The 16,847-nt window shown below is 34.6% G+C and overlaps 1 protein-coding gene across 2 annotated transcripts in view; it reads right to left on the bottom strand.

The window, feature by feature from the left end:
* LOC124359384 (hexokinase-1-like) overlaps positions 1-16,847 on the bottom strand; it is a 94,322-nt gene that overhangs the window by 29,889 nt on the left and 47,586 nt on the right. For both annotated transcript variants that reach the window (XM_046812078.1, XM_046812077.1), the window contains exon 2: positions 12,643-12,764. In XM_046812078.1, coding sequence (XP_046668034.1) covers positions 12,643-12,735 — 93 coding nt within the window. In that variant the 5' untranslated portion in view covers positions 12,736-12,764. The remainder of the gene's footprint in view (positions 1-12,642; positions 12,765-16,847) is intronic.

Below are 16,847 nucleotides of genomic sequence, written 5' to 3'. Positions count from 1 at the left end.
CAGCTGTTACTCACAACCTAAACATTAGTTAATATTTTATGCAGATAAGAATATGCATTTTTGTGCGTCTGTTTTATTTTTAAATAAAGCTAAATTTCAATACCTATTATTAATTTTTTTCCTAAGTAATTCACATGAATCTTTTCAGAATTAAATGTTCTACAAATCTGTTTAAGAAGAAAATGACCTTTATTTAACATTTATGGAAGTAATCTTACGTTAAACACAAAAATGTGTTATTTCTTTGCACCAATTCTTGTGTTTTACGTAAGATATCTCTGAAAGTATTGCATTTACAGCTCTGGGACGAATTTTAATAAATTTGTCAGATATAAAAACATAAAAAACAATCGTATTTGTATCTTTGTAACTACCTTTACCATTTTTATACGGCCTGACTTCACCAAGGGTTCTGAAATCCGGGCGAAATCTTTCGCTAGGCGTAACTCGCTAATGAAGCGTTTCCGGGCATATGGTTATATGAACTTTTTTACTTGTTTTTAGCTATAGAATAAGCTCCCGAGAGATTGCCGTTTAGTTTTGAATCACCCTGTATATATATCACCCTGTTTAACATGTTGAATGTGGCAAACACCTTATAACACACAGTTAGATTAACGCTAACCAGTCTCACTTATTATAGAGCCATAGCAAATGTGTCAAATCTAGTAAAATAGTATGAATAATGTCAGGATTACTAAAATGAACTTCGTCTGTTGAAATTTAGTATGGGCGTTTAACAATTTGACGTCATCTACCATACGTTAATTACTGTTATAAGGTATTGTGTGATGTGTAAAAATAAAATCAGTAAATAATAATGGGTAAAAGTAATATTATATTTTTATCAAAATAAATAACATGTAATTAATATGATAAATGAGATGATTCATCCAAATTAAAAAAAAGAAACATGCAGAGGACACAGTACGAATACTATTACTATAGTACTGCAAATAGACATGTTTACTAATACACATCCTGTACCAGGCATGGATTAGCATGTTATGAGAGCATTATACATGACTAAGGTCAAAAACAGGGTGTGTTTGAGATAAGTTAATTCTGGCTAAGCAGAATAGACCTATGAAGAGACTTATAGCCATACTTCAAATATTACTGTACTCCATACTTCAAATTTCCTATCAATTGTTAATTTCTAGTTGAAATTTAAAGATTTAAAAACAAGATGCTATTAATATACGAAAAACCGGGAAGATATTAATCTAAAATAACCCATCATTGCCGTATGATAATTGACTATGAGTAAAATGGAGATACATTTGCCTGTTAATTATTTCTTACAACTACTATAATAGTACATATTATAGTAGTTGTAATTCATTTTAATATAAGCAAATGTAACACTAGTTATACACTTTATAATTCGTGTAATAGGCAATAGGCTGTACTAAGAACAAAAGTCTTTGTCACCTTTGACAAAACCATTGAAATATATTTCTTGAGCAGGCTACAGTACTAGAATAATCTATGGGATCACTATATCAAGATCCATTCAAAAATACGTGTTCCCATACAGACCTTGATAGTGTCAACTCTGTGTGCTGAGACTTTAGTAACCAATGATTATTTTTACCAAATAAGGACTATATCAAGGTTTGTAAAAGATTTGAACAAAGTCACAATATGAGTATTTTATTTTTTTTAATGTCTTAGGGCTTTCTTCACGTGAAGAAGTGGGTAGACCTTCTCAGGCGCTCACGCATGGGAGGGGGGGTGGCTAAAGGGGCTGTAGCCCCCCTCAAGAAAACATGTTTTACTCATACTGAATACTGAGCACAGCAGAGCGCTCCTTTTCCACTCTTCAGGAGAATCAAGACGTGCCTAAGAATCACGATGACTGAGAGAAGGCTAAGTGGCTTAGCCAATCTCAATATCTACAGGGAAATTACAGTTAACACAGACAGTGTATTATCCATACTGACCATAAAAAGATTTTGTCAAAATAAAACCTAAAATCTTATTTAATCTGCTGGGTTTAACGTTCATTCCTATAGTCCCTACTCAAAAATTGCATTCAAAGAGCTAAAATAAAGTTAAAGTAATGTCTTAAAATACTGGTTTTTCTCAGGAATTTAAAAAAGTTTTCCGTTGGTTGGCCCAGGGACTCCCGGTCAGCTCCCCCCCATAGTTATTTTCTGAGTGCACCACTGGACCTTTCTAAACTGTTCGTTGAAGATTGACTTAACTATAAAATTCAATAACACCAGAATGCAATAAAGATACAAGTAAAAAGTGTTTACATTTTATTCTATATTATAATGTGAGCCAAGGATGGATCCAGTCCTAAATTTTAGAGGAATCCACCTGAGTTTTAGTTTACCATAATTAAAAATAGCAAATTTATTTAAATACAACAACAAAAATAACATTTTTATAAAGAAATGTACGTGTATACAAAGATGGGTTCATAAAGTTCATTTTCATTGTTATGGTTACAATATGAGAATAATTAAGCTCCTCTCAAGTACGCCTTTTTTCAAAATCTCGAAGGGTCCATGGCCCCTTCCAAGGATCTACCACCGATGTGAACCTACTTTTGCATAACATTTATAATCCTAACACACTTTACGTTCTAATTCTAAATCCACACCATCAGATGGATATTTTCAGGGAAGAAGTCCGAATTGCATTATTAAATGGGACCTGGATGGGGTACTAAACACTGCACTCCCTTAGTGTGTCCTGTGTGGGTCCTTCCACTGCTCTCTATTTGGTCCACCTCTTGTTACTGTATTTATTTCCTCACACTTCCTCTAATCATGCCTTGATGATCTTCAGTCTTTGCCATCTCTTAGGAATTTCAAAGTATAGTCATAGTTTAAGAATGTGCTTCCATTAACATATGAGGAAATTCCAGCTTTGACAGGAAACACTAGAGTCCTCACTAATCACAGAGTAGATGTTAGACGACACATTAACACACTACTCAAAATCAAATCTACATGCATTGTTGCTGACACAATGCAGTTGTTATGATAAGCATTATGCCTATTGCTGCACGATTGAGTGTTGCCCAGCAAAGAAAGGTTATCAGTGCTATTGCTGTGCGTTACACTGGTGGCCCTTTATAGAGCGGAGAGTGGCGCAAATTGATCGCGAGTCAAGTCAACTGAAGGTCGCGGACACTGCGGACTCAGCTGATCACGTGACCCGGTTGGCGGTCGGTGTCATGTCGTCTACACTCCTGTCGGCCCCCACTCGTGGCGAGGTTCTGTCATCTCATGCTCGAAATTTGTTGACCTTGACATAACCCCTTGCCACAGACACATTGCAAATTTTTGAAAATGTTCTATGGGATCCCCTGGTCTTGATCACAAAATCAGACGAGGAGATTAGGTTTGCAACAAATTAAATTATCTGCAAATCAGTATGCCGCATGGATGTTTTCGAGATTAATGTTGAAGGTTTTATGCTTACTGACTATCATCTCACCAGAAAGTCAAAGGTCTGAAAAGAAGATACGACATGTACAACTCGTACAGTTCCAGTATTTCTAACACGATATTATTATTCACTATCGTGTTCAATTGATAAACTGAAAATAAAAGTAAAATATTACCAATAAACAATCTCCTCAATTAACTAGTTCCTGCCAAAGCAGATCATTTCAGTGCCTTTTTGTTCCATTACAGGTGAATCAACAACGTAACGTGGCAACTAAAGAGTTAGAAGAGTTAATTCCTCACAGTAATTCTTGGGATAATGAGAAAAAAAGATTGCAATAACTTCATGCAGTATATTAAAACCGCAACGACAATAATTAATTGACTTATGCAGTTGCGTACGGCTTACCGGTAGACCTGCATCGACTAGTTTTTTTTTTTTTTTGTTCGGTTGATCGCCGTGACTCGGATATCAATCGACCACGAATATCCGTAAAGAGATCGCAACACACACTACCCACACGTTTTTATTATTTTGGTGAAACATAACTGATATTACGGAAATCAAGAAGAATACTAGAAGGACGAAATGTATAAAAAGAATATATGGCAAAGAAAAGGTAAATTAATTAGAAATGTTATTGCATGTTGCATGATTGCACTGAATGGAGTTGGTTAAAAGACAGTCACATGAGAATTCAAATGTTAGAAAAAAATACATTTTTACTAGAATTGCACAATTACTTTGAAATCTGTCATTAGATAGAATATATAATTACGTAACCCACTACAAAAATCAAGCGACAAAAATATTATGCTGATTAATAGTAGGCTAAGTCTAAAAATAACCCCGGTACATTGTAGTTCAATAGTAATTCGAGTGATTTAGATTTATTTGCGTCTATTCAGATGAATCCAGGCTGGACAAATTAATTCGACACTAAATTATGAGTCTTATACAAGTTATTACAATTAGAATACACAAGTACAACTGATGTAATGTAAGCAAAGATATACCAGTATATGCTAATTTGTCGTTTTTCTTTTCTTCTCGAACGCCAGACAACTACTTGACGATCAGTGGTATCGTTTCTCACGCAAACATTTACCAACGACATGATTGGAAGTGCCAGGCTCATTTTATTTGGCGATTTCAGGTGAAAAAGTGTTTTAAATATCATGTAGTCCTTCTGTACGTTCTTGGGTAGGCAGATTCCTAGAGATCTAGATATGTTGGCTTCCTTTATAAGTCAGCAAGAGAACTTTAATTTGAAATCTTGGTCCAAACTGCCTTCGGAATTCTATAAAAATATACGTACTACTACAAGTAGTAGATTCACGGCGATATTTTCTTCCATCTCTCTCTACTCCACAAGTTACCCTATTGGTACCGCAACTCTATACGATTGAGTAACTTCGTACCGAACTTTATATCGACTTCTTTAAGGACTGCATTTTATTCAAAAAGGCATATGTATAACCACTTGTGACTAGTGCTGATGGCTTTTTTGTTGTTTTGTGAAGAAGCATGCTTTTAGTTTACGATAGTATTTATCTAATCTTAATTTTTTCAAATTAGTCTATTGTTGTTTGCATGCTTGCATTTAACAATCGGAATTTTGATTTAAGATTAATATTAATATCTCTGTGAAAATTTTCTTGCTGTGTAATTTTTTTTTTGAACGAAAAAATTCTTTGCAACTCATCGAGTTTCATTCGAGTTATCACCTTTGCATAGTGCAATGATGTAGTGTTCTGAAACCAAGTATTTAGAAGATTTGGGACGATAAGAATTTTACGAGGATCCGTCAACTTTGCATTGTAACCAAATTACAAAGAACTCATTCCAGTTATAAACCAACTTATGCGTAAGTGGTGATTAGTTTCTTTTCAAAAAAGTGAGATACATGACTGTACAAACAGCGTAGAAAGAGAATAATAATTTCATCCTAGGTTAAGTGAAAACTATAATTTTTGTACCAAAACGACATTGACTTTTGCCCTACTCTTAGGTTAAAAGTCCAACAGTGTTACGCTTTTACTTTTGTGGTCAATGATTTGTGAGATGTTTCATTTTTAACCAAACCAATTTTTAACACAACCAATTGCTCAGAAATGATTAAACTATTTTACTTGTTGAACAACAAATAACAATTAATATTCATAACAATATATTGTAGGAAAGAAACAGTTAGGTGCGTGTAAATAATGGAATATCCCACAAAACTCTACAAAAATAAAGAAGGAAACCGGGTGAAGTTTTTTTTGTTCACTTTTTAAGAGAAAATCAATATTACAATCAAGCCTTCTAGCCTCAGATTTAGTCGCATAGTTCACTTTTTTGGCTAATTATCATGAAGACTACATTTTTGATCTCCCTGTGGGATTAGAACCCTGCACCCCGATTCATTAACTACATAATCTAACCGGATATATCTAGTGACAATGCTTTAGTAGAAACACCAGTGCCAACCAGGCTTGAAAAGGAAAACATGGCAGTGTCTATTGTCATTAAACACTTGTTTAGGAGCAACTGCGCATAACGATACAAAGATAACCTCTGCTTGTATCTCTGAATGATAACCTCTAGCTTCTTTTTCTTCTTTGGAGCATGAAGGCCGGTTTGGGTCACCATTCATTATTGTAATTCAAACCAGTAGATTACTAAATTTAATCAAACCAAGTTTAACTTGGTTTTAAAGATAAGTAGTACAAAAAGTTGTGAAGTGATAGCCAGTAAAATGCACAGTTCATGGCTCTATTTCATAACAGTTTTTTCCACTGAGTAACCAAACACGAATCATTTACAGCTTGAGTTTTCACAGCGGTCGAAATGGAAAGGATCTCGGGGAAGAGACGAAATCTACGGCAATTTGACACAATCTACAAAGTCAAGTGATAAGTTTGGCAGTGATAAAAGATAGATAAGAACTCAAGATAAGAAACGATATTGTTTGCTGTTAAAGCCATTATGTCGAATATGATTTTAAATTCTCAGAAAGGTTATGAAATATAGAATATATAATTTATATTTAGATCAACATTACGATGAAAATGAAATAATATTAATACAACATACCTGGAATTCGACATCGTATTCCTTACCATTCGGGTAGATAATCAACGAAAAAGATAGGCTTTAGGCCCACTCATCCACTACCCTTACAAATTAGTTCCAATTGCTAACCAATACAACGACATACTCGCATTTACTGATTATTCAAAAACTTACATATGTAATAACAATAAGCTCTGAATAATTTAACATTTAGTTCAAAACATTACTGTCTTGACAAAGAAAATTTTCTGCCCATCAACAATGTTTTTAGGACGCCGTTCCAAGATTCAATATCACCAAAAGATGATGCGGATATCAGATTACATAACATGAATAAAACTGAAATAATAATTATTGCACAACCTAGCATTAAAATCCATCTATCCAACAATAAACTAGTGTTTAGTTAGGGTAACAATACAAACTATACATATTTATAGTTATAGGCTTACTATATATATATATAGTGGTGTAATGGTAGCACATTCACCCGGCAAGTGAGAGATCCGGGTTCGACTCCCGGCGGAGCAAGTACTTTTTGTGATTCAATATTTATTGAAATTAAATAAGGCTATTGCCATTTATACAATTTAATGTAAATTAAAGTCGTTTGATAGGTATTTGGTCTTTCGATCATATGTTAGTTTGCTTATTTAAACGCATATGTGACAGATACGGCCAAAATACAAAATAATTGAATCAGAAAAAGTAAGCGCTCTGTGGTGTAATGGTAGCACATTCACCCGGCAAGTGAGAGATCCGGGTTCGACTCCCGGCGGAGCAAGTACTTTTTGTGATTCAATATTTATTGAAATTATATATATATATATATATATATATATATATGTGTGTGTGTGTGTGTGTGTGTGTATACCTGTATATATACACAAACGTGTTTAGAAAACTACGTAACTTAAATAATGACCATGTTATCTTGCCTACTGAATATTCAACGGAATAATTGACCGCGAAAGTGCAATTAGGAGATAGGCTGGAAACAGACCTGTAGTTCACGTACAACTAACTGAGTTAGTTTGCCACCAGTGATAGCCTAATGAGTTAATATGTGTGAAATATTACAAATAGAGCCTGATTGTTCTACATAGGCCGGAAACAGACCTGTAGTTCACGTACAACTGAGTTAGTTTGCCACCAGGTAGGCTAATGAGTTAATATGTGTGAAATTTTACAAATAGAGCCTGATTGTTCTACATAGGCTGGAAACAGACCTGTAGTTCACGTACAACTGAGTTAGTTTGCCACCAGATAGCCTAATGAGTTAATATGTGTGAAATATTACAAATAGAGCCTGATTGTTCTACATAGGCCGGAAACAGACCTGTAGTTCTCGTACAACTGAGTTAGTTTGCCACCAGGTAGCCTAATGAGTTAATATGTGTGAAATTTTACAAATAGAGCCTGATTGTTCTACATAGGCTGGAAACAGACCTGTAGTTCACGTACAACTGAGTTAGTTTGCCACCAGATAGCCTAATGAGTTAATATGTGTGAAATATTACAAATAGAGCCGGATTGTTCTACATAGGCTGGAAACAGACCTGTAGTTCACGTACAACTGAGTTAGTTTGCCACCAGATAGCCTAATGAGTTAATATGTGTGAAATTTTACAAATAGAGCCTGATTGTTCTACATAGGCTGGAAACAGACCTGTAGTTCACGTACAACTGAGTTAGTTTGCCACCAGATAGCCTAATGAGTTAATATGTGTGAAATATTACAAATAGAGCCGGATTGTTCTACATAGGCCGGAAACAGACCTGTAGTTCACGTACAACTGAGTTAGTTTGCCACCAGATAGCCTAATGAGTTAATATGTGTGAAATATTACAAATTGAGCCTGATTGTTCTACATAGGCCGGAAACAGACCTGTAGTTAACGTACAACTGAGTTAGTTTGCCACCAGATAGCCTAATGAGTTAATATGTGTGAAATATTACAAATAGAGCCGGATTGTTCTACATAGGCTGGAAACAGACCTGTAGTTCACGTACAACTGAGTTAGTTTGCCACCAGATAGCCTAATGAGTTAATATGTGTGAAATTTTACAAATAGAGCCTGATTGTTCTACATAGGCTGGAAACAGACCTGTAGTTCACGTACAACTGAGTTAGTTTGCCACCAGATAGCCTAATGAGTTAATATGTGTGAAATATTACAAATAGAGCCGGATTGTTCTACATAGGCTGGAAACAGACCTGTAGTTCACGTACAACTGAGTTAGTTTGCCACCAGATAGCCTAATGAGTTAATATGTGTGAAATATTACAAATAGAGCCTGATTGTTCTACATAGGCCGGAAACAGACCTGTAGTTCACGTACAACTGAGTTAGTTTGCCACCAGATAGCCTAATGAGTTAATATGTGTGAAATATTACAAATAGAGCCTGATTGTTCTACATAGGCTGGAAACAGACCTGTAGTTCACGTACAACTGAGTTAGTTTGCCACCAGATAGCCTAATGAGTTAATATGTGTGAAATATTACAAATAGAGCCTGATTGTTCTACATAGGCTGGAAACAGACCTGTAGTTCACGTACAACTGAGTTAGTTTGCCACCAGATAGCCTAATGAGTTAATATGTGTGAAATATTACAAATAGAGCCTGATTGTTCTACATAGGCCGGAAACAGACCTGTAGTTCACGTACAACTGAGTTAGTTTGCCACCAGATAGCCTAATGAGTTAATATGTGTGAAATATTACAAATAGAGCCTGATTGTTCTACATAGGCCGGAAACAGACCTGTAGTTCACGTACAACTGAGTTAGTTTGCCACCAGATAGCCTAATGAGTTAATATGTGTGAAATTTTACAAATAGAGCCTGATTGTTCTACATAGGCTGGAAACAGACCTGTAGTTCACGTACAACTGAGTTAGTTTGCCACCAGATAGCCTAATGAGTTAATATGTGTGAAATATTACAAATAGAGCCGGATTGTTCTACATAGGCTGGAAACAGACCTGTAGTTCACGTACAACTGAGTTAGTTTGCCACCAGATAGCCTAATGAGTTAATATGTGTGAAATATTACAAATAGAGCCTGATTGTTCTACATAGGCCGGAAAAAGACCTGTAGTTCACGTACAACTGAGTTAGTTTGCCACCAGATAGCCTAATGAGTTAATATGTGTGAAATATTACAAATAGAGCCGGATTGTTCTACATAGGCTGGAAACAGACCTGTAGTTCACGTACAACTGAGTTAGTTTGCCACCAGGTAGCCTAATGAGTTAATATGTGTGAAATTTTACAAATAGAGCCGGATTGTTCTACATAAGCTGGAAACAGACCTGTAGTTCACGTACAACTGAGTTAGTTTGCCACCAGGTAGCCTAATGAGTTAATATGTGTGAAATTTTACAAATAGAGCCGGATTGTTCTACATAGGCTGGAAACAGACCTGTAGTTCACGTACAACTGAGTTAGTTTGCCACCAGATAGCCTAATGAGTTAATATGTGTGAAATATTACAAATAGAGCCTGATTGTTCTACATAGGCCGGAAACAGACCTGTAGTTTACGTACAACTGAGTTAGTTTGCAAGTCATATATACAATACACAATATATAGTAAGTACTTTAAGACAAACAACCTTTACTTACTAGAAAAAATACATCTCGTGTTCGAATCGAATCGAAAGATCGCTGTTTGTTAAAGTTAAGAAAGCGACGTTGTCACCCGGAGAAAGAAATATCGAAATCTTCATCAGAATATTTGGAGTGATCGCGGGCCCGCTTGTATGGTGATAGACATTCATTAAAAAGAAATCAAATGACAATTCGGACAATTACTATTATAACAAAGAGGTACTCTCCGTGAGTAGGTAATAGAGATTATTTCGATTGTGTGGCTAGCGGGCTGAACGTACGTTAGCTACGTTTAAAATGTAGCTTTCCTGCTTATTAAATGGGACCGTTTACACTACAGGGCCACAGCCACGCACCCTGTTGTACTAGCCACGGGTAGCTAGCAGCTACCAGTCACTTAATGAGCAATCTAAATGTATTATAGTTGGGAACCACATAAATGTCTTAGGAGTGAATAAACCAGAAGTTAAACGCTTCAGGAACTTATTAGAACCGCATAATTTGAAATGGTCTACAAATTAACCCACACGTGACACAGCCACATCATCAATCGCCATTAATAGTGTCATATCAAATATTAAACAAATAAAATAAATATTTCCATCATTAACACAGATTTTTCTGATCATGATCCTTAGTCAAGTTTCATTAAAAATTGGTGTACAAAATTTAATCATGAAAACGTAATAGTTAAACTAACATTACAGCAAAACAATATTCTAAAATTAATTCACAGTATAGCCTTTAAAACAAGATTATGCGTTTCTTGGATGTTATGGAAACATCGAAGAAATGTACAATAGTTTCATATTTTGTTTTATTAATAACAAGTTAATAATTTTTGTCCCATCAAACGTATACGGTTATAAACATTGTTAAAGGGAGTAAATGGATTATTAAAGGCATCCTAGTATTAAGTAAAACATTTGAAATGTACAAAAAACAAACAAAACGGTCGAATAACCCAAACCTAACAACATTTTTAAAACCATACAAACGATATACCGTAAAATAATTAGAGCAACGAAGTAAATAAGAAACTGTTTCTAGTGACAATCTCTCAAAAATAGCTTTGGATATAATAAATAATGAGAACATTTTTTAAAAATTATCAGACAAGGTTCAGACAAAAAAGTCAACCATTAATGATGTACTACTCTTAATGGAGTTAATAGTTAAAGAATTGTAAAATCGCCTTTATTGGGATCTTCCTAGATCTATCGGAAGCGTGTGATCGCGTAAACCATCAGATCCTTTCGATCATTCTTCAAAGCTATGGTGTACATGGATAAGTGGCTAGAATCATACCTAGCCAATAGAATTCAACATGTAGAAATCGATACTAAGTTGTTACTTTCGATTAAATTGGAATTTGGTGTCCCTCAGGGATCGATTCTCATTCCCATTTTATTTCTACTTTATGTAATTAATAATTGAAATTCATCCTTAATATATAGAAATTTAATTCAATGTGCACATGATACGACTCTATTTGCTATTTGAAGATGTTGTAATGTGTAATGATTTTCAGAGACTGTTCGTCTTACAAAATAGTCCATATGAATCATTAAAAGCTACAGTTGAGTCAGCGTAGTTTTGGTCATATAAATCTGCTTTTAGAATATCTATATATTTTAGAAACAACATTGCATTCAAAATTTAAATGTAAACAGTTTGAGGGAATGTATTACCATGATCACCACACACGATATCAAATCCATAAACCTCAGCAATACAGACTAAATTTATTTAGAAAACTTCCGTCACAAGCAGAGTTAGGATTTTGCAAAATCTCCCAGAATGTATTATATTAGAATGTATTATATTAGAAACCAATAACAAAGCATTCAATAGATATATTGAAAAATGTGTGTTGTCTATGGGGATTCTTCACGGTGGACGAATTCATGGAAAGGAACATTGTATAAATAACTAATTTCTAAATTAAAGATTAACATTATACACATTTTATACATTTTTAAAAATCTAAAATTATTTGGATATCTCCAAGGTTATACTCATTTATATTTCATTTGATTTGTTTTGTAATATTAATAATGAGTAGAAAACACGTCCTGTAAATTAAAGCAGTTTTTGTATTAAATATTGACACAGCATAATGTTATTATATGAACAAAATGTATGTTAATTGTTAATACTAGACCACTCCAAGTGACACGGCAGCCATGCTTGTTAAGTTCACTCATTAGAAATTGGTATTTAACAACGCACCACCGCTTTAATTACATAAGGAAAGCTAATTGGATACGAATATAAGCAAACAGCACCATTTTTACTCAAGTCGGATCTAAATTCGAATTTGCTGCGCGAGATAACGTTATACACTTTTAAAGTAATTATACAGAATTCTGTTGGAGTATTTCTGTAAAATTCTCTCGTTTATTCATTGGCGATTGAGTGGTGCTTTGCCATATTGATAAAAATACATAGATTTAAACTATAATTAAACATTATAATGTTATAATAATAGGATACAATTAAGAATAAGTAACAAGATTTACGTGAACTTTAGATGATTAGATGATCTTAGATTCACTTACCAGCTGTTTCTTGTGCTCGTCTGTAATCTTGAGCGGTGCCACCTTGATCTCTTGGTTCAGGTTCTTGAGCACCGTTGCCCTGTTGGCCGCCATATTGGACCCACTTCTTGGTTACGTTTCCCCTATCAACACACGAAAAATAAATGTGTAGAAGCGACTAAAATTATCTTTTTTATACATTTTTAGAACTGTACTTAACAATTTATATCTTAAAGATAGAACAGAGATCTATACCATTAGGAGTATCTTAAAGGAAGTACTGGCAAAAGAAAATCAATAAATTAGCAATTTCTATTTATTTGTTTCGCGTCGAGATATTCAATTCAAAAACTAAGTTGTACCTAAAAAAAAATTATGTTCTAACGATCACAAGATATTCTACATGAAGGTACATTATTAATTATAGGCTACATATTCGTGGTATAGGGTACATCGTCTAAAAAACGACAGATCAATCATATTCTTGTGAAATCCGGGCAAATTCCTTATTACTTAAACATCTGTTCCTAAGTAGCAACAATTATTAATATTTAACACTGGTAGTCTGTATACTTTATTTATAGATAGCCATATACTTATTGTTTTCTGCTCAAACATATACAACATTAGTATACAATACAACCAATAGGTTAAGTACACAACAAAATAAAAAAGTCAGGTTATGCGAGAATATCTGTTGCGTAGATCTATCACGCAGATAAATAATGCATCTTTTTATTTTTGTTTTCACATTTTACACACGTGTATAACACAATTTATCTTTTAATGGATGTTTGGAATAATAATTACATTTCCTCTAAATACCATTGAAGGGAGTCGTGCGCCGTAATCAAATTTGATTTTTTTTATGTAGAAATGAAGTTTCATGCAAAATTTTCAAGTATTCAGCTCAATTTTAGTTCAGAGATAACTCGAGGAAGACAGACAGACAAACAAACAGAGTCAGACAAACAGAAAGAATAAGAATAAGCCAGCCGAGTGATAACAAGATATGCAAAATATCAAGTCTATCCATTCTCGTAATACCGCTAAACTTCACCAACGCTCAGCCAAATCCTACAGAGTGGATTGAATCATTTAACTCGATATAGCCTACTGTATATAGAAATGAATTTTCGGGCAAAGTGTCGTCTTAAGCTCAGTTCGTTCTTGGGAGGGCCTGAGGATAGATATCCAGAAGGGAATGTTGTCAGTCTCCTGACCGACAAAATTGACGACTCCATTTAATACATTTTGTCAGCTGCCAATTAATACATTATCACAATATGAGCCTGGCTCGTACGATTTTCTCGGCATGGCATAAACATTCATTCTTTTCGCATTCATAATGAAGATCGATAGTTTGAATGTTTAATTGTTACGAACTTTCCCATTATTAAATGCTACAAAAACTGGAACATATTTGATATATTCTTATAATGAAAGAAATAGAAATATGAAGGAAAGAAGTTGTGCACCAAACGCATCTCCTGAAAAACCAACATCTATACGTACAAAATTTCTCTAAAAAGGTAGTACACTATAGAGATATAAACAGATGACTGGTATCATACCTGTAAGAAACTAAATCATGCTGGGCTTGACAGGTGTGACAGTTGAGTTGGCACAACTCCGAGCACAGATAGACTACACCGGTCTCGAGTGTCAGGTCTGTCTGTGTAAGGTCTGGCAGAACCCGACCCCGACCCACTAGTGAAAGTAGTTCTGAGCCATGCATTGTTTGGCATTAGCACCAATGTTTAAGTGTGGGTTTGCTACACCAATTTTTCACAGGACTTCCCAAAAAAGCTTACACATCCCAGTGAAAACTTCAAGGAGAATTTGAATGAACTTAGTGCAATGGGAGATAACGGCAAGGTGACGCCTGTTCACTAGCTAAGCTGGTATTATTAATTAACATACCAATGACGAACGATACCCACGAGGGTCCCGGTTTTGGTTATGATTGTAATTCTGAAACCTGTTTAGATTCCATCCTTTCACCAACTAAAACAGATCCCAACACCTTCACAAAGTCTATAACACCCAAGAGATGAGCACTGAAGGATGGCACATAAATGTTGGTTCCCATAAGCCTTTGAATCTAAAATCTTCAAAATCAGACCTTCAAGTAGCTGACTAAAGAATCACGCCACCAGCAGTAGTCGAAATATCTTCATAAACATAAGCAAGAGATAATCCATATTTCATAATCTCATCATCTTACTTTAAGGTAACGAGATTTATTTTTGAGTACTTCTTATCTGCAAATTAAAGTATACTCCTTCTACCTTCAGACTACCTTCCCCTTATCTACTCTGTTATGGATAATGGAGTTATCTTACATAATGATGACAATTCCCTAATCACTATCACCACTGAATAACTTACATACTTCATTCTGGGATTGAGCAGATAGATAAATACATACTATTACGGTGGCAAATACACAGTAGTTATCTCGGGCCGAGAGTGTCGCTTTTGTTATCAGTCAAGTTTCAGATAACGTAGTTGCTAAAATTCGAAGAAGGCTGATATATTATCTACATATTTAGTCTGTAATGGCTGTTTAGTGGTGTTTATGAATTCAGTGCTATGTGTAATACTTATATTCGCTGTTCATACAGTATTTCAATACTTCAAATTTGTACCTAAGTTATTAAAATAATTAATATCTTACTCTGATTTATGGCGATAATAGTAGGCTAAAGATGACGTCAATGGCATTACAGATTCCATGAATTCCCACATTTAAAATGAAAACTAATGGATAAATGTTCCATATTAGTTTTAAGATAACTCACTTTGCAATCAATGTTTATTTGGATTTAAATAAAATTGTATAAAAAACTACTGTACAACGTTGATATTAAAAGTTGGGCCACGTATATGAAACCACTTTAACAGAAACAATTTTCTGTTGCTATTGGTATCTACACAAGAGTAAATAGTTTCTCGTAACTTAAAAAGACCAACAGGTTTTTTCCTCTGTGTTCGGAAAAGCAAATAAGTCTAAAAATAACAGCACAATTAAATTAGCAGCGAGCTGAGAGGGGTGAGGGGACCCAAGGTCGGGAGGTTCACTAGTGCCAATTATTGTACACCACATACAGACAGACAGACAGAGGCGGAAGTCCCACATCAGCCAGCTTTGATTTGGTTTCTCTGGGATAACATAAACATACTTCATGTGCGTCATGAGACTGCACTTAACAATATGGAGGGGAAAGATCACTTGGCGCGTACATAACGGAAAGTAGGAAATAGCTGTGACATAACGACTATCACAAAACTAGTGGATTCAAAAAATTTTGCAATTTTTTTTTTGCAACAAATATAGTGTCACTTACCTGTTGCCAAATGCAAAATTATAACAAACTGACTGCTGTTATTACAAACGAGCCAGTTTTTCTTTAAAATATCCTAGTCATTGATTAAGTGTTAAATAGACATCCTTATGGAAATTCCTAATAAAATTCTCTATTTCTGGTTAGAGAAGTCCATTGACAAGCTGTGCTGATAATGCTCACTTTTTGCTCACTCATTCCAATTTTTATTCTGTACAAGTTAGGAGTAATTTTAATGTAAATGTAGGGATGAAGTTCCTGTACGACTGAACGACATATTTAAGTACGTGCATAAAAATATTTGTCAGGACACCAAATTCTCTTTTTTTAATTGGCTCGCACAAAAAAAACTAATAGCTGTACCAAAACTATTTGTTTATGAATGGAGAGCCTTTTTGCTAAAGCAAAAAATCTGGACCGAGCAAGGCCAGATTCCTTTTTAAAGTAGTAGACGCTGCCATAAGAAAGAACCTACAATCGCAACCTGATAGCCATGACAGGTTTATTCTGCTCTCATGGTTTTATGGTAGCCAATTCAACTTTGGTATCATATTTCAGTTTAATGGTTGTCCCAGAGAATTCTTTAAGAACACTTCTACAAGTACCTTAAAGGATTTGCGGGCGGATAAGCTTCAAAAACTTTTAAAAGAACAACGGTAAGATATGATATAATCCATATCAAGGAATGGTAGTCTACATAACTGCAGGTATATATAAGGGATTGGTAAGGGTTATTTCCAACTGGAATAAAAGTGTCAACAAGTGGAACAAAATAGCAAAATCTAAATGCTATTGTAAAAACAATAATTTACAATGGTTAAAGTTCACTCCAATAACCTTAAAAAGATTATCAATAGTTTAACTGACATTCAATTCTCG

This window comes from Homalodisca vitripennis, chromosome 4 (assembly GCF_021130785.1).
Source record: "Homalodisca vitripennis isolate AUS2020 chromosome 4, UT_GWSS_2.1, whole genome shotgun sequence".
In the NCBI taxonomy this organism is placed as follows: Eukaryota; Metazoa; Arthropoda; class Insecta; order Hemiptera; family Cicadellidae; genus Homalodisca; species Homalodisca vitripennis.
This window is presented reverse-complemented; position numbering and strand designations above follow the sequence as displayed.